The 21,538-nt window shown below is 47.3% G+C and overlaps 1 protein-coding gene across 1 annotated transcript; it reads right to left on the reverse strand.

The window, feature by feature from the left end:
• Window positions 1-119: 119 nt before the first annotated feature.
• Window positions 120-21,051, reverse strand: tmem237b (transmembrane protein 237b). The gene is made up of 14 exons (XM_079738378.1): window positions 20,873-21,051; window positions 20,708-20,743; window positions 19,568-19,590; window positions 15,297-15,310; window positions 15,137-15,208; window positions 14,095-14,226; window positions 6,816-6,912; window positions 5,993-6,147; window positions 5,093-5,219; window positions 2,099-2,290; window positions 1,175-1,248; window positions 946-1,030; window positions 482-603; window positions 120-404 (listed from the first exon to the last, which is right to left on the reverse strand). The coding sequence occupies exons 1-14, from the start codon at window positions 20,891-20,893 to the stop codon at window positions 340-342; spliced, it is 1,215 nt and encodes a 404-aa protein (XP_079594504.1). The 5' UTR covers window positions 20,894-21,051; the 3' UTR covers window positions 120-339.
• Between the last annotated feature and the right edge of the window lie 487 nt (window positions 21,052-21,538).

Consider the following 21,538-nt stretch of genomic DNA (forward strand, 5'->3'; position numbering starts at 1 on the left):
AAATAATCTGCTACAAAGCAAAACACACGTTGGCAAAATACTGTAAAAATATCAACTATGTGCAAAACAATATACAAGAATGGCATCTAAAAACGTTGTTAAAGGTCTATAAAGGGTATCTAAAAGGTAAGGGTAGATAAAGTTCTATAAAAGGTAGGTAAAGGTAGTTAAAGGTCTACATAGGGTATTTAAAGGTAGTTAAAGGTCTATAGAGGGTATTTAAAGGTAGTTAAAGGTTTATAGAGGGTATCTAAAAGGTAAGGTAGGCTAAGGTATTTAAAGGACTATAAAGGGTATTTAAGGTCTTTAAGGTCTTTAAAGGTAGGTCAAGGAGAGTGTTCATGCTGTCATCTCCGTCTTGTACTCTGGTCCGGCCGGTTCCACCTCCATGGACATCAGGTACCCTGAGAGGAGAACGTTAGAGAGATCATTACATACTACTCCTCCACCTCCTCCTCCTCCTCCTCCTCCTCCTCCTCACCTTCGGTGTAGTCGGTCTCTGGGCGTGAGGAGATGAAGATCCAGGCCAGGCCGACCAGCACGGCCACCACCAGGTTCACCGTCACCCAGGGGTGCATGACCTCCCCCTCCCTCCCTGGAGTCCTTTAGTACAATAAAGACATATTAGAATAAATATTAACCTGGTTTAATAACTAACTCTCTATGTTTATATAGTTAAACATATTGTTCTAATAACCTGGTTTAATAACTAACCCTCTATGTTTATATAGTTAAACATATTGTAATGCAACAGACGTGAGAACTGCACCAGTCTCATTAGAGATCCACCCCCTAATGAGGTCCACCTAACGAGGTTCCTCTAACAAGGTTGATCGAACGAGGTTGATCTAACAAGGTTGATATAACAAAGTTTAGACCAGTAAGTCACCACAGGCTGCTGTTGGACTGGTAGAGGTTGATCTAACCAGGTTAGGGTTAACTCACCACAGGCTGCTGTTGGACTGGTAGAGGTTGATCCGGTCACTGGTCATCTGCTGACTGAGAGACAGAACCAGGGCCGAGAAATACACTGGAGGGACAGACAGACAGACAGACAGACAGACAGACAGACAAAGGCATTGAGAGAAAGACACACACACACAGAAGGAGAGAGGTTAGATTATTAAAGTGTGCTCCTGAGTGTGTAGAAGAGGAGTTGTGTTGTTGGTCTCACAGAACGAGGCCAGCGCCATGGGGTCAAGGGTCAGGAACTCTCTCAGCGCCAAGGAGCCCTTCGCCAGGTTCACCCTGTCACAACATTAACACATGAACCAGGTTCACCCTGTCACAACATGATCACATGAACCAGGTTCACTCTTAACCCCTCCCACTCACTTTAAACCCCTCCCACTCACCCATAAACCCCTCCCACTCACTATAAACCCCTCCCACTCACCCATAACCCCTCTCACTCACTATAAACCCCTCCCACTCACCCAAAACCCCTCACTCACTATAAACCCCTCCCACTCATCCAAAACCCCTCACTCACTATAAACCCCTCCCACTCATCCATAACCCCTCCCACTCACCCATGACCCCTCACTCATTATAAACCCCTCCCACTCACCCATAACCCCTCCCACTCAACCATGACCACTCCCATTCACCCATAACCCCTCCCGCTCACTATAAACCCCTCCCACTCACTATAAACCCCTCCCACTAACCCATAATCCCTCCTACTCACCCATAACCCCTCCCACTAACTATAAACCCCTCCCACTCACTATAAACCCCTCCCACTCACTATAAACCCCTCCCACTCAACCATAATCCCTCCCACTCACCCCCTTCACAAAGCTGAGCTGAGAGGGATGTGGTGGTGGTGTTAGTGGTGGTGATGGAGGTGATGAAGGTGACGGAGGTCCTACCTTTCGAAGGCGGCCACCCTGCTCAGGGCCACCAGCAGGTAGGTCAGCGACTGGTGTAGTGGCAGTGGTGTTAGTGGTGGTGGTGGTGTAGTGGTGTTAGTGGTGGAGGGGGTGGTGGTGGTGGTGTAGTGGTAGTGGTGTTAGTGGTGGAGGTGGTAGTGGTGGTGTAGTGGTAGTGGTGGAGGTAGTGGTGGAGGTGTAGGAGGTGGTGGTGGAGGTCCTACCTGTCGAAGGCGGCGACAGTGCTCAGGGCCAGCAGCAGGTAGGTGAGGGACTGGGCGGGGTAGGCCAGGCCGTGGTACTGGACCAGCAGGTCTAAGGACCCCGTCAGGTGCTTCCCCGCCAGGACGTAGACCACCACCATGTTCCAGACCGCATAACCCGCTAGGAACCCATGGGAGAAGAGACCCACAACCCTGAGGACCAGAGAGAGACCAGACCACCATGAGGACCAGAGAGAGACCGGACCACCCTGAGGACCAGCAGAGACCCAAAACCCTGAGGACCAGAGAGAGACCAGACCACCATGAGGACCAGGGAGAGACCGGACCACCCTGAGGACCAGCAGAGAGACCAGACCACCATGAGGACCAGAGAGAGACCAGACCACCATGAGGACCAGAGAGAGACCGGACCACCCTGAGGACCAGAGAGAGACCAGACCACCATGAGGACCAGAAGAGACCAGACCACCATGAGGACCAGAGAGAGACCAGACCACCATGAGGACCAGAGAGAGACCAGACAACCATGAGGACCAGAGAGAGACCGGACCACCCTGAGGACCAGCAGAGACCCACAACCCTGAGGACCAGAGAGAGACCAGACCACCATGAGGACCAGAGAGAGACCAGACCACCCTGAGGACCAGAAGAGACCAGACCACCATGAGGACCAGAGAGAGACCAGACCACCATGAGGACCAGAGAGAGACCAGACCACCATGAGGACCAGAAGAGACCAGACCACCATGAGGACCTGAGAGAGACCCACAACCCTGAGGACCAGAGAGAGACCAGACCACCATTAGGACCAGAAGAGACCCACAACCCTGAGGACTAGAGAGAGACCATACCACCCTGAGGACTAGAGAGAGAGACCAGACCACCATGAGGACCAGAGAGAGACACGACCACCATGAGGACTAGAGAGAGACCAGACCACCATGAGGACCAGAGGGAGACCCACAACCCTGAGGACCAGAGAGAGACCAGACCACCATGAGGACCAGAGAGAGACACGACCACCATGAGGACCAGAGAGAGACCAGACCACCCTGGGGACCAGAGAGAGACCAGACCACCATGAGGCCCAGAGAGAGACCAGACCACCATGAGGACCAGAGAGAGACCCACAACCCTGAGGACCAGAGAGAGATCAGACCACCATGAGGACCAGAGAGAGAGACCCGACCACCATGAGGCCCAGAGAGACCAGACCACCATGAGGACCAGAGAGAGACCCACAACCCTGAGGACCAGAGAGAGACCAGACCACCATGAGGACCAGAGAGAGAGATCCGACCACCATGAGGACCAGAGAGAGACCAGACCACCATGAGGATCAGAGAGAGACTAGACCACCATGAGGACCAGAGAGAGACCAGACCACGATGAGGACCAGAGAGAGACCAGACCACCATGAGGACCAGAGAGAGACCAGACCACCATGAGGACCAGAAGAGAGACCAGACCACCATGAGGACCAGAAGACACCCACAACCCTGAGGACCAGAGAGAGACCTGACCACCATGAGGACCAGAGAGAGACCAGACCAGCATGAGGACTAGAGAGAGCACAACCACCATGAGGACCAGAGAGAGACCAGACCACCATGAGGACCAGAGAGAGACCAGACCACGATTAAGACCAGAGAGACCAGACCACCATGAGGACCAGAGAGAGACCAGACCACCATGAGGACTAGAGAGAGACACGACCACCATGAGGACCAGAGAGAGACCCGACCACCATGAGGACCAGAGAGAGACCCGACCACCATGAGGACCAGAGAGACCAGACCACCATGAGGACAAGAGAGAGACCGGACCACCCTGAGGACCAGAGAAACCAGACCACCATGAGGACCAGAGAGAGACCAGACCACCATGAGGACCAGAGAGAGACCAGACCACCATGAGGACCAGAAGAGACCCACAACCCTGAGGACCAGAGAGAGACCAGACCACCCTGAGGACCAGAGAGAGACCAGACCACCATGAGGACCAGAAGAGACCAGACCACCATGAGGGCCAGAAAAGAGACCAGACCGCCATGAGGACCAGAAGAGACCCACAACCCTGAGGACCAGAGAGAGACCAGACCACCATGAGCACCAGAAGAGACCCACAACCCTGAGGACTAGAGAGAGACCAGACCACCATGAAGTCTAGAGGGAGACCAGACCACCATGAGGACTAGAGGGAGACCAGACCACTATGAGGACTAGAGAGAGACCAGACCACCATGAGGACAAGAGGGAGACCGGACCACCATGACGACCAGAGAGAGACCAGACCACCATGAGGACCAGAGAGAAACCAGACCACCATGAGGACCAGAGAGAGACCACACCACCCTCAGGCCCAGAGAGAGACCACACCACCATGAGGACCAGAGGGAGACCAGATCACCATGAGAACCAGAGAGAGACCAGACCACCATGAGGACCAGAGAGAGACCATACCACCATGAGGACCAGAGAGAGACCAGACCACCATGAAGACTAGAGGGAGACCAGACCACCATGAGGCCCAGATGAGACCAGACCACCCTGAGGACCAGAAGAGACCAGACCACCATGAGGACCAGAGAGAGACCAGACCACCATGAGGACTAGAGGGAGACCAGACCACCATGAGGACCAGATGAGACCAGACCACCATGAGGACCAGAAGAGACCAGACCACCATGAGGACAAGAGAGAGACCAGACCACCATGAGGACCAGAGAGAGACCAGACCACCATGAGGACCAGAGAGAGACCAGACCACCATGAGGACCAGAGAGAGACCACACCACCATGAGGACCAGAGGGAGAGCATGAGGACCAGAGAGAGACCCTGAAGACCCGAGGGAGACCAGACCACACTGAGGACCCGACAGGAGTCCCTCCCTCCTTCCTCCTCCTCCTCCTCCTTTCCTCTCAAAATGGCGGGGTATCCTAAACACCAGCTCCCATGATGCATCCCTCTGATGGACTACAGGGGGGTGTTTACCGGAAGCCCCCGTGGACCCTGAGGGCCACGTCCCGGGTGGTCCAGTACTGCTGCTGGTCCATGAGGTCATCGGTCTGGTCGCTGGACCGCCCCACAGCACCGGAGCGGTCTGTCGCCTGGAAACGCTCTGAGACACAGAGAGAGAGAGAGAGACAGAGAGAGAGAGAGAGAGAGAGACACACAGAGAGAGACACAGGGAGAGAGAGAGAGAGAGAGATAGAGAGAGAGAGAGAGAGAGAGAGAGAGAGAGAGAGAGAGAGAGAGAGAGACACACACAAAGAAACACAGACAGAGAGAGAGACAGAGGCATAAATAGAAGCATATATACTGAAATATGACCATGCAAACCCACACACATACACTCATGCAAGCACGCATACACACACACAAGGCAGGCACGCAAGAGTACAATGTACTCTCAATGTGCATGTACAACATGCACATTGAGAAACAAACACACACACACACATACACACACACAAGTAATCAAACCCACACACATATACTTGCGCAAGCATGCAGACACACATACAAGGGCCACACAAAGTATAGACACACATGCACACACAGACAAACAATAGAGGTTCTACACAATCAGTAGATGATGAGTGTATTTTATAAATGTGTAACCTGTGTAGCTAATAGCCCAGGTCAGAACCAGCAGAACCAGTAGAACCAGCAGAGCCAGCAGAACCAGTGGAACCAGTAAAACCAGCAGAACCAATAGAACCAGCAAAACCAGCAGAACCAATAGAACCAGCAAAACCAGCAGAACCAGCAGAACCAGTAAAACCAGCAGAACCAGGAGGACCATCAATACCATCAGAACCAGTAGAACCATTAGAACCAGTAGAACCAGCGGAACCAGTAGAACAAGTGGAACCAGTAGAACCGACTCACTGTGCCTCTCGATGAAGACCTTCCCCACCGGCTGGCTCTGGCCTAGCGGCGCCGAGAACAGTGCATGCTGGGGGATGGAGGGGGGGGAGTCACTGATGATGTCATCCTCCTCCACATCCAGCTCAGGGGGGAGGGGCTCCGCCTGCTTGGACTTCCTGAGGAGGAGGAGGAGGAGGAGGAGGGGGAGGTGGAGGGAGGGTGGGAGGAAGGGAGAAAGGAAGAGGAGAAGGAAGGAGGAGGGAGGGAGGGAGGAAGGGAGGAGGAGGTTGGGATTGAGGAGGGAGGGAGGGAGGAAGAGGGGAAGGAGGAGGGAGGAGTGAGGAGTAGCGGAGCAGGAGGAGGGAGGGAGGGAGGGAGGAGGAGAAGGAGGGAGGGAGGAGGAGGAAGGGAGTAGGGGAGGAGGAGGGGAGGAGCAGGAAGGGAGAAGGGGAGGAGAAGGAGGAAGGGAGTAGGGAGACGCGGAGGAGGAAGAGAGTAGAGGAGGAGGAGGAGGAGGAGGAGGAGGAGGAGGAGGAAAGAGAGGAGGAAGGGAGTAGGGGGAGGAGGAGGTGGAAAAGGAAGGAGGGAGGATTAGGGGAGAAGGAGGAGAGAGGGAGGGAGGAAGAGGAGAAGGAGGAGGGAGGAGTAGCGGAGAAGGAGGAGGGAGAGAGGAGGAGAAGGAGGAGGAGGGACGAAGTAGGGGAGGAGGAGGAGGAGGAAGAGGAAACAAGAAAGATGCAGGAGACGTTAAAATGAGGATAACAGATGACAGATTGTCCCTCTGTGCTTCCCTTCGGAGGACCGGCTGCGTCTGATTGGCCGATACTAAGGAAGTGAGGCTCACCTCTTCCTCTTTGGTTTCTTGACCGTCTCCGTCTCCACGTCCGTCAGGTTGTCCAGACGGTCGCCGTTCACCAGCTCAGCCTGGTCCTCTGCTAGGTCTGGCAGGACAGACAGACAGACAGAGAGACAGACAGAGAGATAAACAGAGAGACACATAGCCTTGTAATGCACATTCAACAAGTCATGTATAACATGTTAGAACATGACATGTGATATCAACATGTGTTTGTCATTGTCGGAAGCATTTAAAGGCTGTGTTGCAGGGTTTATTTTCCAACGAATTTATGCAATTTGCTTGTTGGTAATAAAGATTTAAACTGTTATCTATTGTATTTAATGTTGTTAGGTATTACAAAACGGAATGTAATACGAAAAAGTAGGTACTATTTTAGCAGTTTGCTATTGATTCTCATTTCCCCCAGAATGCATTGCATGACGTCACGTTGGGGAGACACGGACCAAAGCCGCAGCCGAGACCCTTGAGAGTAGAGACTAGTAAGAGAGTGTTCAGCAGATTATACAGATACATAGATAAATACATAGATATTAAATATAGTTAGTATATGCTACACGTGAACCTCCTAAGATGGCGCAATTTGATTGGTTCGCTATCTCGGGATATTGGGCAATATCCCATGATTGACATCTCAAACTTGATATTGTTTTCATCGCAAAATGTCCGCTAATAACAACAAATAAACCGCTAATAAAAACAAATAAATCCCGGCAAAAAGTGTTCTCTTGTTTATTTTTGGAGTGTTCACGTGTAGTATATACTAAAACATTTAATTAACAATTATTCACCTCAGGCTCCGTGAATAGTGGGGAATAGCCCCTCGACCTTTGGCCTCGGGGACTATTCCCCACTATTCACTTCGCCTTTGGCGAATAATTGTTAATTAATAGCCTAGATAGATAGATAGCCTAGTCAAGTCATTATTTATACCAAACAACACAAATCGTCGGGAATTCATTTAGGTGATTCGGCTCACACAGGACAGTATAGCCTACCAGACCACACAGAACAAGGGAGACAACAAGTCTGACTGGACATACACAAAATACATCACATTAAAAGATCAAAATTTTGCAGAGCAAATAATTACGGCGCTCAGGAGTGCAGGTGAAGCGCCAAGTGAGGGACTGATGATGGCGATGGTTATGCGGGACTACCAAATAAGTACAAGCCGTTCACGCTGGTGGTTACTCATGGTTCAGCGGACATGAAGCTGGGGGAGTTCAAGGCCATGTTGCGGAACTTTGAGGCCGCAGAAGATTCAGACCCAGTCGCCGAGGAGGCGGGAGGGAGAGTGCTGAAAGCCCGAGCGGTGCCAACGAAGAACGGACCCCCGACGGATGTGGTGTGTTGGTGATGCAGAGAAAGGGCCTCAGAAAGGGTGACTGCACAAAGAAAGCCTGGTGTAGTTTCCGCCAAAGCACCGGTCACACAGACAAAGCATGCAGAAAGAAGGAGCGTGGACAGGGCTCTCAGTGCGCTTGTGCCCAAGATGACGGCGGCGGCGGCCATGAAGCGGGATGTGGACGACATGACGTCCACATCCCGCTTCGGGGGAATAGAAGACTTCACGTTCATCATGCAGACAGAAGATGCCAGCCGGTCAGCGCAACAGATCCAGAGAGAAAAGGACTGATCGTGGACACGGGCGCGTCGTCCCAAATCCTCAATGACAGGAGCCGATTCAAGAACTTTGACAGCACCTTCAAGCCAGAGAGACACAGCATGGAGCTGGCAGATGGGAAGCGCACCTTCGGGTTGGCGCAGGGGAGACGCACAGGTATGCCTCATTGACAGCGAGGGGCGCAGGTGTGCAGCGACGTTAAAGAACGCCCTCTACATCCCCTCATTCCCCCAAGGACTCTTCTCGGTAAAGAGTGCCACCGCTAGTGGTGCCAAGGTATCCTTTGACGAAGGTAAAGATGTTCTTGTGGCGCCTAATGGCACAAGGTTTAATATCCATGTATGTAAGAGAATGTACTACTTGCAAACCGAGTGTGATGAAAATGATGTATGTAATGTCATCCATGATATCCAGACATGGCATGAGATCATGGGTCATTGTAATTACAAGGACATATTGAAATTGTAGGATGTAACAGTAGGCATGCACATTAAAGGTGCAAAACGTAGGCCTGATAAAGAATGTGATGTGCGCATAGAGGGCAAGTTTACTCAAACGAGAAACAGAGATCCAATTGACAAGGTAAAGACACCACTTGAATTGGTAAACACAGATCTAGCTGGTCCAGTAAACAATGAATCAATAGATGGCTTCAAGTATATGCAGTCTTTCACAGATGTGAGTACAGGGGCAGTGTTTGTTACTTTCTCAAAGCAAAAAGTGATGCAATTCAGGCCACAGAGAAGTTCCTGGCTGATGTAGCGCCTTATGGCACTGAGAAATGCATTCGGTCAGATAACGGGACCAAGTTCACTAACAGAGAGTTTCAGACCCTACTGAGAAAGAACAAAATCAGCCACGAGACGTCAGGTCCTTCCTGCCCACACCAGAACAGGATAGCTGAGAAGGAAGGGCGTATTCTTTTCGAGATGGCCACGTGTAAACTTATTGACAGTAACCTACCTAAGAGCCTTTGGCACTATGCCGTTCAGGAAGCAGCCTACACCAGGAATCGGTGCTTTAATAAGCACACAGGCACTACCCCTTATACAGCACTGACAGGGAAAAAGTGTGATCTAGCCAAGATGCACAAGTTCGGGTCAGGATGCTACGCCTACCAACAGGACAGAGGTAAACTAGATCCTAGGTGTGAGAGAGGACTCTTTGTAGGCCATGACAAGGGCAGTCCCGCCTTTCTAGTTTACTACCCCAATAAAGGGAAAGTGCAAAAGCACAGGCTGGTAAAGTTTGTCACAAAGACTCAGGAGCTAGGGCTGGACCCCAAAATAGACGGATGATGGCGAGAAGCACCCTAGGTTGACGCCACAGGCCTCAAGGAGTGGGAAATATCCCACCAGAGAGCGTAAACCCCCAGGGTATCTTAGAGATTATACTCAGGAAGATAGCGAGGAGGATGACACTACACTCACTAGTATAGACTATTGCTACCGATCAGTTTGTGGTGTGCCCCGGATCTTTAAATAGGCCATGACATCAACTGAATCATGAAAGTGGAAAAGAGTAATGGACAAGGAGATCGAGTCCTTAGAGGACAACCAGACCTTTACCCTGACTACATTGCCAAAGGGCAGAAAGACAGTGGGAGGTAGGCAGGGTTGCCAACAGTCACGCTTTCACCATCAATCTCACGCTGTCACGCACACGCAAGAAATGTCACGCCAAAATAAAAAATTCTCCCGTTCATTTTCTGCTGATGACTAGCAGCTGTAACATCTGCCTACAACGTGATCACGGCAGTATTCTCTGATCGTTGATTCGCTGAAAACCATGCACCTAATATGTCAGTTGCATTTGAAAAGTTCACAGAGAGATCATGAGCGGTGCGTTATGAGGGCTAGGTAATTGCTAAATAAAAGGCTCATGTGCAAATTATGTTTTGTTAGATGAGCTTGCTGAAATATTTTAAAAGAAAAACGGATCATGGACATGAAGAGGAGAAGAATCAAGCAGAGCTTCAGCAGGTAAGCTAGTCACATAATGATTTATGTTCAGTTGTTTGTTAGCAAAAAGAAAAATGTTACACTAGGCTAACTTTTCATTAAAAGATGGACAGTGTGCCCTCCACCTGATACCTCACCACAACTCAAAATATGAACTTGTCTTACCAATGTTAGCACAGGAAAATCCAGGCCTACATGTCATTTTAATGGAGATGTCATGATTAGGCTACCATGTCATTATAAGGCTGCAGGTTTTTTAACACAGCCTACCTTTTTAGAGAGAGGAAAGAGTGGAGAAAGACAATGAAGAAGTGGTGGTGTTGGATGATTAGGTGCTGGTGGAGGAGGAGGAGGAGGAGGAGGAGGAGGTGGAGGAGGAAGATACAAGCACAGAGCCCACAGTCAAGCAGAAGAAAAGGGCAAAATCAAGGGATGCTGCTTACAATTCCAGATTCAACAGTGCCTGGACTAAAGAGTGGCCTTTCATTAAACAGGGCACAACTGAGTTTCACTTTTTGTGTGAAGTCTGCCGGCACGAGTTGGAATGCAGGCATCAAGGCAGGTCAGATGTTCAGCGGCATATCACCAGAGAGAGTCATATCAAAAACAAAAAATCCTTGACAGTACCAACAAAATAGATAGATTTGTTTGTTCGAGGGCTGAAGAGATGAATCTGGACACTCAAGTGATAATTTCAATCAAATCCAATCATATATGTGCTTTGGCTATGCATTTGCACATATTCTACCTCAGATGTAAACTCGTATTTTTTTTACAGGCTAGAAGGGCAGAGGTCAAACTGGCAGTGACCCTGGTCAGCCACAATATTCCTATAGCCTTTGCAGACCACCTCAGCCCGCTATTTAAAGAATGCTTTCCGGATTCTAAAATTGCCAAGATGTATTGTTCCGCAATAACAAAGACATCAGCCATTATTAACAAGGCAATAAGTCCTTATTTACTGAACGAGCTGTTGCGCAACATCAAGAGTAAACCATTCAGTATGTCGACAGATGGGTCCAATGATACAGGTGACCTTTTTTAAATTATTTTCCCTCTCCCATTAGGCTTTTACATGGTGCTTGAATCCAACATCTAATCAATCCTACATATAATAGGTATAGAGAATGACAAGTTGTGCATTGCTTAAATTACTGCTTTACTGACGATGGCGGAATCAATTATTGTCTGATTGTGTAAAACTTGTGGCTTTTTCTTAAGGAAAGGCAAAGATGAACCCTTTGACTGTCAAAATCTGGGAGACCAATGGGGTAGCCCATAGACTTTTGGATATGGGAATAACAACTGGAGAAGGGTGTGGCACTGCGGCAACCATATTCAGCAAGATGTACTCTGTGTTGAAAGGGCACAGTATACCTTGGCAGAATTGCATTGCTCTTTCTGATGACAATGCCAGCGTGAATATGGGAGACAGAAACTCTATCAAATCGAGGGTGCTGAAAGAAAACCCTTCAGTGTTCATCCTAGGTTGCCCATGCCACATAGTGCACAACAATGCCTCTGCTGCTGGGGCCGTGTACAGTGAGGTAAATTCCTCAATTAATCTAGTCATAAAAGAAGCACTTGAAGACCCAGCTCTTCAGAGAGTACCTCCTCTCCTAACTTACAATTACTAGCACTACTTAGCAGTATTTATTTATTGTTACACTAATGTCTGTTGCAATGTAGCTTGAATGTTATTCTCCCTTGTAAGTCGCTTTGGATAAAAGCGTCTGCTAAATGACTAAATGTAAATGTCATAGCATTATAATGTTAAGTTGGTATTCCATAGGAAACCTGTCCCATTTGCATTAGCAATTCCTTCTTTAAAAAGAAAATAAGAAATTTCTCGGATGCCTGTCTTTATTTTGTAATAGTGCAATCAATAAATGAATTGTACATTTCGAAAAAGCGTTTCCATTCTTTAACTTTTTTTCATAAATGAGGGTTTATACTAAGTAAACAAGGACTATTTTGTAAAAAAAAAAAAATTAGGGTTGGGGTTGTCAAAAAAAATTGCCGCGCACACTAATATTTTAGAGTCTCACTCCAGCCAAAGTCCCAAAGTTGGCAACCCTGGGTAAAATAAAGTTTAGAAATAAACACTAGGCAAAGATGTTGTTACTGGAGCTAGTAGGCTACCATCAAAACGTGGGATAACCAATCGGAAATCTGATTACAACGTTGGCGGTAAGATTTAATTATGGATTATGTGGGGGAATTTCACAGGTGGGACTGGCAAGTTAGCCCATAGCTAACATTATGCCTTCTATTTCCAGATCTTCTGACTAAGTTTACCGGTACTTATCTGAACGACATAATCGCTGTCACTAGATATAAAGAAAACGTTGACTTTCACTCTGTGTTATTTACTGACAGTAAACATAAATAACAGTGTAGTTATTGTATGCACTGCTGTTCATTGACTAGCTCCAGCGCTCGTTGCTGCGTTGCTAAATGATAGCAACTCTCCACTCACTCTCCTCTGACCATGCATTTAATTGGCTTTGACTGCCATCAGTTCTCAGCAATCCCTCTCTGGTCTGATAGGTTCGAAATTGTACGGCTGTGGGCCACCATACATGTTATTTGTGATTCTTGCCACCTCTTAGATGCCATAGTTCTAGTACTAGGCTGAGGCTACCTTTCACCACGTCTCCCCAACGTGACGTCATCGCCGAATGGCGTTAGAAAACACCCATTACTGCTAAAAATGACAAAAGCTGGACTTTAACACTATTTTGGAGACATTTTATGAATAATATACATATTTTGAGTGCTTTATGTACCCATTAATCAAAACTTCTGGTTAACCTGCACGTAGGCCTTTAACTTTAATTAGTTACTCATTTAATGCATGAGGACTGGCTCCACCTGGTGGTAACTAGTGGTAGTGACCAAAGCCTTATAGTCAGGGCAGTGATTGAACACAGGTGTGCAAACAAATCTGTGAATGCTGAGAGAGCAGTCTTTACTGCTAACCCTAACCCTAGCACACAGTGTTTACTGCTAACCATAACCCTAGCACAAACTCTTTACTGCTAACCCTAACCCCTAACCCTAGTACACAGTCTTTACTGCTAGCCCCAACCCTAGCACAAAGTCTTTACTGCTAACCCTAACCCTAGCACAAAGTCTTTACTGCTATCCCTAACCCTAGCACACAGTCTTTACTGGTAACCCTAACCCCTAACCCTAGCACACAGTCTTTACTGCTAACCCTAACCCTAGCACACAGTCTTTACTGCTAACCGTAACCCTACCACAGTCTTTACTGCTAACCCTAACCCTAGCACTGTCTTTACTGCTCCCGACACACTTTGATACTTGAGTATAGACACTACTCTGTTATCACGAAAAATGTTGGAGTGATATTAGCGGATGTTTTGTTTATTTGTACCGTTCAGTTGACTCAACTCATGTTGACGCATGTTAGAACTTAGAGCCGACACGTGAACATACGCACAAACAATCCACACACAACCTACAGTCAACTTCAACACACGCACACACAATCCACAGACAACCTACCGACAGACTACAGTCAACCCACCAAGTGAGAGCCATAAAGAGAGACTGAAGACTGAAGAAGACTGAATTAAGAATGCTATTTGTGTAACAAATGTCATGTGTTAACATGTCAAGTGAAAGCTAACATGATAACATGTAGAGTGTTAACCTATGGTGGGGGTCTTCTTCTTCCTCCTCCTGCGCTGCGTGGCCCCTCCGTCACTGCCTAGGTCGGGGGTGGCGGCGTCCCCCAGAGGGGAGGCCCCCTGGCTGGGGACCCGCTCCATCTCCACCCCGGGGTCTGGAGGGAGAGTGAGACACCTTAGAACAACACTACCACCACTATTACTGGGCGAGGACACTTAAACTACTAATACTACTACGACCACTACCACTACTACTACTACTACACTGACTCTCTCCATGTCTACCCCGGGGTCTAGAGGAGAAGGCCTCTAGACCCCAGGGGGGGTCTAGAGGCCTAGTGTGTTATATATTACACATTAGGGTTAGTGTGTGTGTTGTGTTGGAAAAATTCATTTTTTGCTACCTTTTTGTCATATAGTCTTTGTTTTTCATTCCGTGTATTGTCTTGCCACCCTGCTTTTCCTCAGTGTCGTCTACGTTTTGACCTTTGTGCTTGGGTCATCCACTTCACCGTTGGAGTGAGTGATGTTGTCAAAATGTTAACCTTTGTGCTCTGGTCAGCAGTCCCACTTTCCTCAGTGGCATCTAAATCTAATCCCTTTTCTATGGGTAACCGGCCTGCCTTCCTCAGAATAAATCGTGATGTTAACCTTCGTACTTGGGTAAAACGGTCACAAGGGATAGGACATCCTCTTGGGCCCTCTTCTGCTCGATGAGAACACAGGCAACTCTGTGTCTTAAACATTACCTGATTTGATTATTAACATCTGCAATATAGGGAGGATCTGAAACTGTATAAATAACTCAGTCAAAGTGCATTCTGGACTCCCTCTGCTAGAGAGGAGTCTTATGTATGCATGCATTAAACCTAGGTTATATATGTTCTGCAAGTATTGTGTGCTTTTTTGCATTTAGAAATCTCATCTGTCCTAGACGCAATATCTGTTAAAGGAAATTATTGCCACGACAGTGTGTGTGTGTGTGTGTGTGTGTGTGTGTGTGTGTGTGTGTGTGTGTGTGTGTGTGTGTGTGTGTGTGTGTGTGTGTGTGTGTGTGTGTCTCACCCTCCACATTGTCCACCCCACTGGGAACCTTCTTCGAGCGTTTCTTCTTGGTCTTAGGGACTGGGAGGTCTACTGGGAGCAGACCAGTGTTACAAACATAACTCAGCAGAGGACTGACTGACTGACTGACTGACTGACGAGCAGCAGGCGGTTAACTTACCAGCTGAGTCCTGGCTTCATGACCAATTCAGCCAACGGGGGGGGGAGAGGTTATAAACATGTTAAGATAAACTCAGAGTGGTCATCGACAAAACAACAAGTACAAATAACAAACATTTGATGCTTAATATTGCTGTTCAATTCAAATATTTGAATAGATCATATCTAATGACTACTTAAGGTTTTCTTGTCTGCTTTCAGATAGAGCATCACATGATTGTTGAGGTTTTTTACATTTTATAGGGAAATTAATACAACTAATTTAGACATTTATTGATTCGAAGAAAGAATGATTTGATTAATCAACCATGAAATAATCTTTAGTTGCAGCCCTAAATCGAAGTAACTTTGTTGATATTTGCTAAATAATTTCCTTTTTCATATCATATTTGTTTGTTTTAAATATATACATATGGTAATATTTCAGTTAATCAATTTGCCGATCATCATTTAATGCCTCAAAAAAATGGAGTCAAAAATGTAAGAAATTGAGATCTAGCCTCTTATAAAGACATAAATGATGTGTAGATGTGATGATTGTGTAGATGAGATGACTGTGTAGATGTGATGACTGTGTAGATGTGATGGTTGTGTAGATGTGATGGTTGTGTAGTTCAAGTTCAAGTTGATGGGATGCTATAAAAACAGTCCATGTGGTGCAGAAAGCGCAAGAGTGCCAGTTATAGTCCACCGGAGTTAAGCAGTCTAAAGAAAAATAAACTCCTCCTACATTTACATTTACATTTAGGGCATTTAGCAGACGCTTTTATCCAAAGCGACTTACAATAAGTGCATTTGTTACAATAAGTACATTTGTCATAAGAAGTGAAACAATATATCGCTGTCGGTACAGTAAAGATGTTCATAGAACCAAGTGCAAGTATTACAATCGCTAGGCTAACCCATCCCCCGTGTAAAGCAACGATAGCAGCTACTGTAGATGCTACACAATTAAGTACCTTCAATAAGTGCAATGTTCAAGTGCCAGGACGTACAACATTCAATGGTGGCTGTGCATTGGTTTCTATGCAGAGTTGAGGTGAACTCTGAACAGGTGAGTTTTGAGTCTTTTGCGGAAGCTGGTGAGCGACTCTGCGATCCTGACTTCGGTAGGGAGCTCGTTCCACCACTGAGGTCCACTGAGGTCCTCCTCAGTCTCTCAGTCCGAGCTTTAACCCATTTGTTACGGCTGCTGCGCGGCGCAACATTGTATCTAGTAGATACAATGTTGCGCCGCGCAGCAGCCGGTACAAATGGGTTAAGGCAGCGTAGGCGTCTGCCTGACTGCAGCAGGGTGAAGAGGCCAGCATCTGGGTGAGAGGCGTCCTGCCTGATTTTCCTGACTCTAGCCCTCACCCTCTTGCTGTATGTATAGCTCAGGGTGGGGAGGGTTAACCTAATGGTTCGCTCTGCTGAGCGCAATGGTTCGCTCTGCAGGGGAGCCCGGTCTCGTGCGGTGCAGCTTCCATACCAGGCTGATATGCAGCCTGTGAGGATGCTCTCCACAGCTGCAGAGTAGAAGGTCCTCAGGATGGAGGGGAGACCTTGAACTTCCTCAGCCGCCGAAGGAAGTAGAGCCGCTGCCTTGACTTGGAAACCAGGTGTTGTGTGTGGAAAGACCATGAGAGATCCTGAGTGAGGTGCACCCCCAGGTACTCGAAACTGGGGACCCTCTCCACAGGTTCCCCACTGATGATGAGTGGGGTGAGCCCACTGCCCTGCTCCTTCCGGAAATCCACCACCATTTCCTTAGTTTTGTTGATATTTAGGGCCAGGTTGTTGGTCTGACACCACAGTGCCAGGTCTGCCACTTGGTTCAGGTAGCCCTGCTCATTGTTGCCAGTGATGAGACCCAGCACCACGGTATCATCGGCAAACTTGATGATGGAGGTTGAGCTGCTGGAGGCTATGCAGTCATGCGTGTAGATGTTGTAGAGCAGTGGACTCAGAACGCACCCCTGGGGGGTACCCGTGTTGAGGATCAGGGGTCCTGACATTACACCTCCCCCTACTCTGACCACATGGGGGCGATCAGTGAGGAAGCTGGGCACCCAATTACATATTTGGGTGTTGATTCCCAGCGACCTCATCTTCTGGATCAGGCGAGAGAGAATTATGGTATTGAATGCCGAGCTGTAATCTATAAACAGCATTCTCACATAATTCCCTCTCCCCTCATCAAGGTGGGTCAGAGAGGTGTGTAAGAGATTGCAAATGGCATCATCCCTGCTCCTGTTTTCCCTGTATGCAAACTGGAGGGTGTCAAATGAGCTGGGCAGGGAGGAACTGATGCAATTCTTTATCAGATTCTAAAAACATTTCACCACTGTTGATGTCAGGGCCACAGGACGATAATCATTCATGCACGATGGGGTATTTTTCTTTGGCACAGGGATAATGACAGACTGTTTGAAGCAAGAGGGAACGACAGCTTGAGCCAGGGATGTGTTAAAGATTTTAGTATACACTGGGGCTAGTTGGTTTGCACAGGATTTTAAGACCCTCCCAGGAATCTGGTCCGGCCCCGCAGCCTTTTTCCCATTCACGCCCTTAAAGACCCTCCTCACATCAACCTCAGTGACAATGAATAGGGTCTCCCAGTCCTTTGCCATTTCCTCAGCCATATCTGCAATAAAGTAGTTTTTTCCCCAGTCTGTCTCAATCCGTGCATAAAAAGTATTTAATTCATCAGCAAGAGAGGGGGCAGAGCTAATCAAACGAGCAGGGCTTGTTCTTAAAGTCAGTCATAATCCGCAGGCCCTTCCACACTTGTGCTGGGTCACCCATATTGAAATCAGCCTCCAATCTGTCCTTATATCGCCGCTTTGCATCTTTCACAGTCCTTCTCAGGCCATAGGCTGCAACTTTATATTCAGTCATGTCACCTGAAATGATCCCGGCATTATAGGCGGAATTCCGCGCTGTTAATGCTGCCTTGACAGTTCCATCTACCCATGGTTTTTGATATGGGAAGACTTTTATTTTGACAGCCTGTATGGTCTCGCAGTATAGCAGATTGATGTAACTCCCAACCACTTCCGCCATTTCACCGACGTCATCCGAGGACTCATGGAACATCTCCCAATCCACGTTGTCCAACGCGTCTTGGAGCAATGCTTCTGATTGGACCGTCCAGCGCCTGACGTCTTTCGTCACTGGAGCTTCACGCAGTATTTTCTGTTTATATTTGGGTAGTAGGAGAATGGACACGTGATCCGATTTCCCGAAAGCAGGTGAAGAGACAGCTTTGTAACTGTCCTTAAACATAGCATACGGTGATCTAATGTGTTTTCTCCGCGCGTCGGAAAGTTTATATGTTGTTTAAATTCTGGCAGGCCCTTTGAAAGCTTTGCTTTATTAAAGTCCCCGAGGATGACAAAGGCAGCTGACGGATGGCGAGACTGTTGCATGTTTATCACCTCCTGCAACTCAGATATTGCAATATCTGTATCAGCATGAGGGGGAATGTAGACCGCCATGGTGATGATTGCTGTGAACTCACGGGGCAGGTAGTGTGGATGATACAAGATGGTCAGGTGTTCCTGGAGGGAAGAACAGCCAGTGGAGAGGACGGTGGTATTCCTCGGGTCACACCATTTCTTGTTTGTCATGAGACAAACTCCGCCACCTTTGGATTTCCCGGAATCTTCTGTTCTATCCATGGGAGCGATGTGGAAGTGCCCGTCTGGTGAGACCGAGTGGTCTGGTATAGAAGGGGACAACCAGGATTCGGTGAAACATAAGATGTTGGAGTCTCTGATGTCCCCCTGGAAAGCAATCCGTGCCCTGATATCATCCATCTTATTTTCCAACGACTGGACATTCGCGAGCAGAATACTCGGCAACGGAGGATTATATGCCTTGCTTCTCAGTCTGTCCCGGATTCCACCTCATTTCCCTCTATGTTTCTTGGACCGTCTCCCTGTACTTCTCCTGTCTTTAGTGCCGTCCGTGGGTCTGTTTACCCGGAGGATCTCAGCTGGGAACGTAAGCTTGGTCGCAAGAGACGTGCTAATATAAGGCGAGTACTGATCTCTGATCTCTCAAAGCGTTTGGTGATCATATGTGATCAGACTAAATGTTTGATCTGTAAAACCGATTAAAAAGACAAGAACTACAGGTAAAAAGCAGTCTAAACAGAGCGACCCCGACGGCGTCTGGACACAGCCGCGCCATCGTCATGGCAAGTAGATTTGATGATCGTGTAGATGTTATGTTGTGTAGATGTGATGATTGTGTAGATGTTATGGTTGTGTAGATGTGATGATTCACCTCGGCATCGCAGGCAGGGTCCTCTGTCCATGATAAGGATGAGGAGTTGAAGAGGAAGAGAGAGAACATCAAACACAAGGCTTTACTCAACAACAATGTCACCATTACGTTACATTTATGGTTTGACCGCACAAGATAATCAAGAGCCACACAAGGATAAATACTTTTCATTGGCTGATGAGTTGTATCTTCTAAAGGCCAGCATCACCTTTACTTTAGGAGGTATTACACCTTCTCATAGATTATAACCTCTTTCTCCTGATATAATACAAGTCCTTCTCATAGATGATAACCTCTCCCTCCTCATATAATACAAGAGTTTACCGTAGATTATAACCTCTCCTCATATAATACAAGACTTTACCGTAGATTATAACCTCTCTCCTCATATAATACAAGACTTTACGGTAGAATATAAACTCTCTCTCCTCATATAATACAAATCCTTAACGTAGATTATAAACTCTCTCCTCATATAATACAAGACCTTACCGTGGATTTCCTCGCCATTCCACCGAGGAGTCAGTGAGGGGCATTCAACACGTTCAACTGGACATCATTAATCCCTCCAGGGCTAAACCTAAAGCTTGTTGCTATGACAACAGCGGATTACCACTGAGACGCACTGTACCCCTGGACGTTAACGCAGAGACGGAGTGGCTCATACGGGCAATGGGCAGGGATGCGGGACTTTGAGTTAGATGAAAAGTCAGTTCGGATTTTTACATATGTTTAAGGCGGGCCTTAAACCCATGTAACTGAAGGTCCCGCCTTAAACCAATCCAAAGCAATGTCCCGCCATAAACCTGTGTATTTTTTTAATTAGTTTTAAGGCGGGACTTTCAGAAACACAGGTTTAAGGCGGGACTTTGAGTTACACGGGTTTAAGGCTGGACATTGAGTTACATGGTATGAGGCAGTTTACTGGCTTTACTACTAAGAGAAAGAGAGGGATATCCGATAGAGGGATGTATTTTATTTTCCTTGTTATGTTATTATTCTCACTAAAATGACTTTAAACGGGCCAAAAGCGCAATATGAAGTACGATACCAGAAGTGCATTCTGGTAAACCAGAAGCTGGGCTAAACGCACGACCCTCTCCCAGACTGGTGGTGGTTCTCACGGTGTGATGAACTGACCTGGGGTTTCTCCGGCAAGTCCCTCCGCCGCGTCGCCTTCAGTTTGGAGGCAGATGGAGAACGTAAGAGCCACACATCAACATAATAAAGAGGAATGATACAGTGAGCTTCACTGTTGATAAATATTGTAAATGTTAACGTTTCCGTTACTTTAATCATAGATACCGTTATGTTTGGTCTTTCCATTCCGCTCAGTCCGTCACTCTGAATTAAACTAAAACATCCTAACGTGTCAGAGCATGACTGCTGGTGTTTGTCTGATATATAAATTAGTAAATTGGGTGTTAGTTAATTAGGAGTTAGTTATTGAGGTGTCCGTGTCTTAAGCAGCGGGACTGTTACGGTTTGTTTATATTTACGTCACCCGGCGTTGGTAAAACACACTTCCGAGAGTAGTTCAGAGTAAAAGCCCCGCTGACTCGACGAGCTTCCGGTTCCTTCAAAATAAAAGCAGCACATTTACTCACTAGATAAAATCGAACCTTTATTTAAACCGTCAAACTGCATGTATTGAGCTTATGGTTGGATACTGTTATATTTATTCTAATAATTATATTCTATTTAATTTCTATATTATAATCAATGTTAATAACGATTGTTATTTATGACTGAACAGGGTCTCTTGCCGTACTAGATATGAATAATAATCAACAGGTGGTGCACTCTAAAGCAGCTAAATTATTAAAATGTGGTCCTTGATTCTGTCATGTGTCATATTACGTAATGAAGACGTGATATGATAAAGTTCACAGCACTTGGGCCTCAAGGTTTTATTGTTGTTGTCGCTGGTATCCATTCTACTAACCCACTTCACAACCACCACCATCATCA

The sequence above is a fragment of the Pollachius pollachius genome (genome assembly GCF_949987615.1).
Source record: "Pollachius pollachius genome assembly, chromosome: 6".
Taxonomy (NCBI): Eukaryota; Metazoa; Chordata; class Actinopteri; order Gadiformes; family Gadidae; genus Pollachius; species Pollachius pollachius.

Excerpts from the sequence above, each read along its gene's own strand:
- tmem237b (XM_079738378.1), bottom strand. The coding sequence starts at position 20,893 with ATGGAAAGACCAAACATAACG. Across the intron at positions 19,591-20,707 it reads ACTTGCCGGAGAAACCCCAG|AGGACCCTGCCTGCGATGCC; the intron begins GTCAGTTCATCA and ends TATCATGGACAG. Across the intron at positions 5,220-5,992 it reads GGTCTTCATCGAGAGGCACA|AGCGTTTCCAGGCGACAGAC; the intron begins GTGAGTCGGTTC and ends TCTGTGTCTCAG.